Source organism: Gavia stellata, chromosome 16 (assembly GCF_030936135.1).
Source record: "Gavia stellata isolate bGavSte3 chromosome 16, bGavSte3.hap2, whole genome shotgun sequence".
Taxonomy (NCBI): Eukaryota; Metazoa; Chordata; class Aves; order Gaviiformes; family Gaviidae; genus Gavia; species Gavia stellata.
In genome coordinates this window covers 6,581,116-6,588,909 of record NC_082609.1, presented here as the reverse complement: position 1 = coordinate 6,588,909, position 7,794 = coordinate 6,581,116, and the positions used below count along the sequence as shown (strand labels likewise).

The window sequence follows — 7,794 nt, the reverse complement described above, 5'->3', positions numbered from 1 at the left end:
ATGAGGCTCCGCAGCGGCACGGCGCTCACGCTGCTGCTCGGCTGCCTGTGCGCCCTGCTCTCGCTCTCCTGGTACGGCGCCTTCGGCGGGCACAAAGGTAAGGGGGCTCGGCCGCCTCCGCCGGGGGACCCTGGGGCCCGGCTGCCGGGGCTTGAGGCAGGGGCGGCTCCGGGGGCTGGGCCCGGCTGCACCCCGGGGGTCCGCTGGGATGGGGAGCCGGGGGGATCCTGCGGGACCCGGGGATCCTGACCGGCAGGATGCTGCTGGAGCCCCTGGGATCCGGGCCCGGCGGGATCCTGTGCGCCCTGGCCCCGCGGTATACCCCCAGCCCCCGCGGGACCGTGGCCCGTGGGACCCCCGCTGCGGGCGTGCCCGTGCCCAGCAGGGCGGGAGGTGCCGGGCCGGGGGTCCCCGCTCGTCCCCGGGGCGCGCTGCGGCCTGGGGCACCCGCGGAGGATCGGGGGGCTGCGGGGTGATGGGTGGGTGTCCTCCGGGTTGGGGTGCGTTGGGCTTGGCTTCGGTGATGCACTTCTTTGCACCCCCACGTTTATGGGGAAAACCTTCGTGGGCGATGGGAAGCACGCAGATTAAATCCTGGTGGGGAGGTGGTGATGCCAGCAGTCGGGGGAACCCCTGAGCTGGGGGGTCTCAGGGCAAGCTGGAGGCGAGGGGAGATCTGAGCAGCTCTGCCCTCCCCGCGCCACACACGGCTCTTGCAGCTCGATGCTGAGTCCGGTAACGTAGGTGCGTGTGGGACGGGTGCGAGGGCTGCCGGCTTCAGCGCTTAAATATCGGTGCGGGCTTTGCACCGAGTAGGTGGCTGCAAAGCAGGGGTGCAGGGCCCCGTCCCGGCGAGGCTGCAGGGGAATCCCGCAGAGGTATCGCAGAGATGCTCGCTCCTGGTTTTTCTTGACAACAAAATAGTTGCCATTCCCCATCCTGTCACTCACTAGAGCAGTGCACCGGATTTATCCTGGCCTGGAGGACAATTCTGGTAGTTGCTTCTGAATTGTGCATCTGTCTCGTGCATGGGTGCGCAACCTCTCACGCCCATGCTAGTCACTCACCTCTTCCAGTTCCTGCAATTTTAGAGGTCGTTAAAGCCAGGCGGTCCGGCCATCCAGCCCTTGACCCTCTCTTCCCACTCGCCGTATAAGCATCTCTCTCCGCTACAGGTGAGAAGCAGCTTTTGCTGAGCGTGAGATGTGATTTGATGCCTTTGCAATCCCACGGCGCACTATGCACAATCACAAGGTGCAGCTCACGCGTGATGCAAGGCCGGCATCGGGGCTGGGGCCTCTGGGGACAGGGGAGGTTATTTTGGCTCCGATGGGCGGGATGACACAAGCCCGTCTAGGTGCCCGTCCAGCCCAGCCCCTTCCCGGGCAGCAGGGCAGGAGCACCTGGGATGTGCCATCTTCTCCGGGCAGCTGTGGGTGCCTGATGGGTGGCTGCTTGGGCTCCGCTGCCTCGTTCATCAGCTGAAGGGCTCTCCTGTTGTGCTGCTAATGTGGTTTAAATCCCACCGGCGCTGCCTCCCCGCAGAGGTTTGGGTGACGGGCGTTTGTAACGCAGGGTACTGGCAGCGGATCGGTTAGCTTCTGCTGGTGAGATTTTTAACAGGACAAAATGTTTGCACAACCAGGTGGTGTGGTATGCGCTCTCAGCCAGAAATGCTAGACCGTGGTAAGTTGTGCAGGGGCAGAGGAGCGCTCCGAGAGCTGCCTTCTTGTGGTTACTGCTGAGCAGTTGCTTTGCTCGTAGCTCGCTCCCATGAACGAAGTGAAACCAGCGTGCGGTGCTGCACGGGCTCCGAGCAGTCACTCCTGCTTTCTGAGGCAGGCTGGCCAAGCCCGCTGGGTAGTCTGTGCTGTCCGTTGACTCACTTTTATTTTTTAACAAGTAGCTTTTCCCCATTGCTCATTCAAGTGCCAAAATAATAACCTTGGGTACCACTGTCCCTGTCCTTCTTGGTAGGACCCTCCCTGGGATACAGGTTTTCCTCTGACAGCAACAGATTGTCACTTGCAAGCAGCGATCGCTACAAGAGGTCACAAATAACGCGGGTCAGGCTGTGTCAGCACAGCAGGTTTCCGGCTATTATGGTCATTTATGTATTAGGCCGTTAATTCAATACAGAGCTGGAGAAGACCTTGAGAGGTCATTCAGTCCATCTCCTGTCCCTGCGCAGGATCGGTGATAACCAACCCCTTCCTGACAGATGTTTATCGTATTCTTTTTTAAAAACCTCCGATGACAAGAGATGCCTAAGCTCCCCGGACAATCTGTTTGACATTTAGCAGCCCTGCCATTAGATTTTTCTTACGGTCTGAACAGAAATGTCTTTTCCTTCAGTTTGGTTTCATGATTGCTCTTCTTTTTCCATTTATTGGGCACAGGCAGAAAAGTTCCTTCCTTCCTTCTTTGCAGGAGCCTGTTAGATATTTGGAACTTGCTACCATGTCTCCCCTTAGTCCCTGGTAATATAGATTAAACCACGCTGCTTCCTTTGATCATTCTTTTTAGGTCACGTATTCTTGGTCTGCAGTTGTTCTTGTTACTCTCTCCTGGACCATCACCCTTCGTGAAGAGTGATGCTTAACCTGCGATACACGACTGAAGTCACTGCCTTATTTTTTCTCAAAAGAATAAGTGGATACTTCAGGTCTTTTACATACAATGATCCTGTTTATACATCCTAGTGTGTTTGCTTTTTACTTTTGCCACAGATGACTTGTATTTAATTTTTTTTATCCCATTGACCCTTCAGCCATTCGTCTCCAGAACTTTTCCTGCTTTTCATTCCTCATCTTGCATTTGCCTGGTTAATTATTCTTACCAAATCGCATTACCTCACGCTTGTCCTTGTTGAACGGCGTCCTTTTTTTTTCAGACTGCTTCTTCTAAAGTGTCAGGATTGTTTTGAATTCTGATCTTGTCCTCCTGCGTGCTTGCAGTCCCTCTCAGCTCGGTGTAGCCTTCAAAGGCAATCAGCATGTTTTCTCTGCCATCGGCCGAGTCGCGGATGAAAACACCAAACCGTATCGGATCTGGGATGGGTTCTCCTGGAACCCGCTTCAGTAAGGTCCTCCCAGTCTGTGCTCAAAGAGCACCGACCGGGTCACCGGTGGTCTTCCCAGCAATGGTGCACCCACCTTCAGGTGGCTCGGTCCAGCCCCTTCATCCCTAGCTGTGTTACGGGGATGTCCGTGAGACACTGTCAGAGGTCTCTCTGAAATCTTTGTTTCTTCTCCCCTTCCTGCAAGTCCTGGCACCCTGTCGCAGAAAGAAATATGATAGATTTGATGTGATTTGTTCTTGATAAACAGAGGTTAGCTCTTGCTCAAGTTCTCCTCGTCTTCTAAGCGCTTCAACTGAAGTTAAGCTGATTATTCTATGATTTCCTGCATCCTCCTTATCCCCATCCCCTTATTTTTCAAAGCCAGGCTTCGTGTTTGCCAGTCCTCTGTAACATCAGCCATCCTCGTGAGTGGCTGGAGTCAATTCCCAGTGATTGTGAGCTGCTCATGTCGTTGTGTTCTGGGGAAGGCTGGCAAGGTGTCCGCGTTGTCTCTGATGGGGGATAAAATGATATTAAAACACATGTAAGGCATCGCAGAGCCTGCTTGTCTTCCTGCTCTGTGTGGGGAGGACAAAACAATTAGTCAAAAGAAAATATACCAGGTCAAGCCAGCTCTAGAGCTGCTTTTCTGTGACCGATGCAGGGTTTGTTTACCCGCTAATGGTATTTTGCAGTGCTGTGGTTATTAGTAAAGTTTTGACCTCGTGGTCTGCAAAAACAGATGCTGCTTCTTTCCAATTATAAACGGGGTTTGAAATAGTCTGCTGGAGTAGGAAGAGAAGGGCAGCCTCAAATAGCACAGCCAGCCACCCAGGCGGCCGATGTCCAGCATCACGGGGTGGCTCGGAGGTGGACCACGTGCTGTGCATCATGGTGGTGGGTGTCTTGGCCAAAGTTTAATATTCTCTCTCCGCTGATTTTAGGTTTAACTATGGTTTAACTTTCAAAAACCAATAGCTGCCTTGGAAGAAGCTCTTCTATAACCCGCCGTCACGAGGTGGACCTGTAGGGTTGAACTGTGGAGGGTGACCGCACAGTTGAGGATCAAGCCTTCAGGAAAGCATGGGCAGGCTTGGGCATTAGTGTGCTCGACGTGGGGATTACAGGGGCTGTTTACTGAGGGCTCGGTAAAACCGAGAAGCTTTCATGACTTCAGATAAGTCACAAGTGCAGATGGGACGAAGGCAAACAATTTAACCTACCTGCAATTAAATTGTTGTGGTTTTTTTCTTTCCAGTGATGAAAACTGTTCAATGCTCATCCATAATGTTTGTTCTCATCTTGACTGACCAACCAGCCATGTACCATCTTTCCAGCTCTTCTCTTTGCCCCTTGCAGCCTACCCCAGAGCCATAAATGCTGCAGGATATTTGGGTTTTAAGTGTTTGGTTTTGGGGGTTTTTATTGAATAGGAAATTCTAAACCGTGTATGAACCTTTTAGGAGACTCCCAACATGCTGCCCCTTGGAAATGCTGCATTTTGAGGTTGGGATTGTACCTCCAGGGTTTGGCTGCGTAGCTCAGGGTGGGCTCTGTGCCCATGCTGCCTGTGAAGGCTTCCCCCGCAGGTTTTTTCCCCCTCAAATTGTAATGATTTATAGTTAGCCGGTACCAGCCAGCTCCAAGTTCCCATTGCAAAACCACAACTGCAGGCATCTCCGTACCTGTAGATTTGCCTGCGAAGTGGGGTTGCTCTTGGTATAGTGGCTTCACACCCCAAAGATCAGTTTTGATTGTGTGGTACTTTGGATGCTCATCCCGAGGGAACTGTTCTTCCCGCGGGCGTTGGGAAAGCGCTTCAGAATAGATGTGCACAGCTCCTTGAAGGACTCGCCACTCGCGTCCCGGGTGGGTATCTCGGTGCAGGTCTGAGCGTGAGGTCTCTCCCTTGACTTGCGAACGTGGTGGGGAGCGGGGTGCTGGGGTGGTGGTGACCGCGGGGCACCGGCTGCAGCGTGGACGTTGCTCCGGTGCCCGTTGCAGCGGGGCAGGCTCAGGCAGCATCTCCGTAAAGAAATATTGCTTGTTCGGTGCCGCAGACAGCGGGATGCTCCGCTCGCTCGGGGTGTCCTTTGTGGGAAGCAGACTTTGTCCCGGAGGGACGTGTTTACAAAGTCTTCTTATATAATGCATAAAAGCCGTGAACGCTAATCCGCTCTAGAAGCAGCAGAGTCAAAGCTTGTGATACTGCTAAATACGAGCCGTATCTTGCGGCATGCAGGGGTTCCCGCTGCTTTTTCATTTCTGTTACCTACCCTGGCTTGACTTCAGGTTTTTGTAGTTTCTTTGAGGTCTTGGGCACAGGCTGCAGCCAGACGGGTGCGAGTGAAAGCCCTGGTCTGCGCTGGGCTCCTTTCACTGCAACCCTTGGAAGCATTTACCAGGAGGAGAGATGCCGGCAGCAGACCCAGCGTGTGCTTCTGATAGCTGCGGAGGTGCAGGCAGGGACCTGCGGTTGAGGAACCGCAGAGTTTAGAATTCTGTCATTAAAATGCATGGGGAATAAAAAGATGTGCAGGAGCATTTCTGAGAGCCTTTACTTGGCCTGTGTGGTGCTTCGCAGACGTTGTTTGGAACTGGTGGCTGGAATGCAGCAGCGCTTGCAAAATTATCCCGCGTATGTTTTGACCAAATTCATGCCAAGAGCAAGGGACACCATGCAATCTGTTGATATGCATTTATCAAAATAAATATTTCATTGTCTGGAGTCACCTGTATTTCTGGTTTTATTTTTTTGCATTTTTTATTAGGTCTTTACACTGGGCTCTTGACCCGTACTGCACATGCACTTGTCTGTGTCCCATTGCTGCTCCAACGATAAGAGCTGCGGTTGCGTGATGGAGTTGAAGTTATTGGAAGTGGAAGAGGGCTTTCTCCTAACCAGGACAGTGTTCCCCAGCATAGAAGACTTGGATTTGGGTCCTTGCGATGCCGTATCCATCCCAGTCTTGGGAAAGTCATTTGGCTGGTTTCATGTATCAGTTCCCATCTGCTCTCTGGGGACTGTGACATCTCTTGTCACAGGGGTTTGGAGGACACAGCCGCGCTTCTGTGACAGCGGAGTCTGTGTCAGTGCGTAGGAGAGGAGCAGGCAGAGGAGGTTAACACGCACACACCCGATTACATCGAGTGCTTCTCTCAGTTTACTTCTGTTACAGAAAAAAACCCTTTCTCATTTGTGATTCCCTTTGATTCATCTAAAACAAATCATTGATTTGTGCTTATATCCTGAAAGTTCATTGATTATTCACTTAGCGTTTAATGTAAAACACATCTATAGCTGTCTAGTTTAAGTGAAGCTGCCAGTCATCTCTAGAAAGCTTTGAAGGCTGCTAAGGGATGGAGAAATTGCTTTAGCGATAGATTGGGCAAGGCTGCTAGCAGGCTACTGCAGCTAGGCTTGGGTTATCCGCGGTTCTCCCTGCTCACAAAACCCAAACCAGTCACCAAAGTACCAATTTCCCAGTTCATGGTGTAAAGAAGCACGTTCTGGGGCGCCTGGCTCGGCACGGGCATCCACAGCCACCCGGCGCTTTGCAGAACCCTTTGCAGAGGTGGGACCAAGCCACCTGCCTAATAGTATTTGGAGACGAAGCTTTATGTTTCACGTGAAGATTTTCCATATCGTTATTGTGCCAATTCTAATGTTGACATTTTGTTTTTCACGAGACAAAGCCCAGGAGATCAGCAGGGCTTGGTGGGTGAAGAGGGCTGCTGCGGCAGCAGAAGTCACTGGTCAAATTAAAGGATTGGGGAAACTACTAAAATAAATGAAGGGCTTTAGCGGGGGCTGGCAGGTTAGCGCTGTTAGGAGAGGCTTTTCGGGGAGCGCTGATCAAGCGTCTGCTTAACAGCTTCCTGATTCGGGGAGAGGACTGTTGTCTCTGATGGAGGGAAATGCATTTTTTCTGCCTTTTTTATTTGAATTGAAGTGTAGGGGGCTTTTTATTCATCAACGTCCTTCTTGGGTTTGTTTTTGAGCTCACGTCAGGCTTCTCTTGCAAAGCAAGACAATCTGGGAGGGGCAGATTTCTGTTTTAAATCATCTCCTTCTGCATTAATTGTGGCACTGGCCGCTTCTCCTTCTGTTTTTGTCCCGGTGTCAAGTCACACTCGAGTCTCCGGGATTTGTGCATTAGCGTGGACGCATCTCTGATGCACAGAGACGGCTCCGTAACTCCATCTTCCCTCCTGCCTGCCCCTGCCTTGGAGTGACTCCCTTAATATTTAAATATTCCTTCCCTCTTGCGCTATGTACAGGATAAATACTTACCTAGAGGTTAATCTGTATTTTGAAGTGACTAGACACGTTTGTGCAAGATGTTTTCATTTCTGCTTATGTTAAAGTGGGCAGCAGTAGCATTAAAACATAAATTGTTAGGCTTTAAAGAAGCTTCTGTGCAAAAATTAATCCTCTCCTGTCTTTTAGTTTCATTATGAGTTTTGTTGCCTTGCAGTGTCCGTTTACTTGTAACTATAATGGTCGCACTGGTGGTTTAGGACTTGTTGGTAGTGGGATAGATGCTGCACTGGGGGAAGAGCACGGCGTTGGCGTGTCAGTGCTGCTGCCTGCTCCACACCTATTCCTCAATGAGTTTTTAGACCATCCTGATCACATTTGCAAGACTGTCTTAGAGCACATTGGTTTTTCTTCTCTCCCCGTGATGGCGAGAGCTTTCTGGAAATAAGGTTCAACCTGGAGACCCTTTTTT

General features: G+C 51.6%; 1 protein-coding gene across 1 annotated transcript in view; it reads left to right on the top strand.

Annotated features, from left to right (window-relative positions):
- The window catches only part of MGAT4B (alpha-1,3-mannosyl-glycoprotein 4-beta-N-acetylglucosaminyltransferase B), a 52,896-nt gene continuing 45,102 nt past the window's right edge, over positions 1-7,794 (top strand). Inside the window, exon 1 of the mRNA XM_059825161.1 lies at positions 1-97. Within this exon, the coding sequence (XP_059681144.1) occupies positions 1-97 (97 nt within the window). The remainder of the gene's footprint in view (positions 98-7,794) is intronic.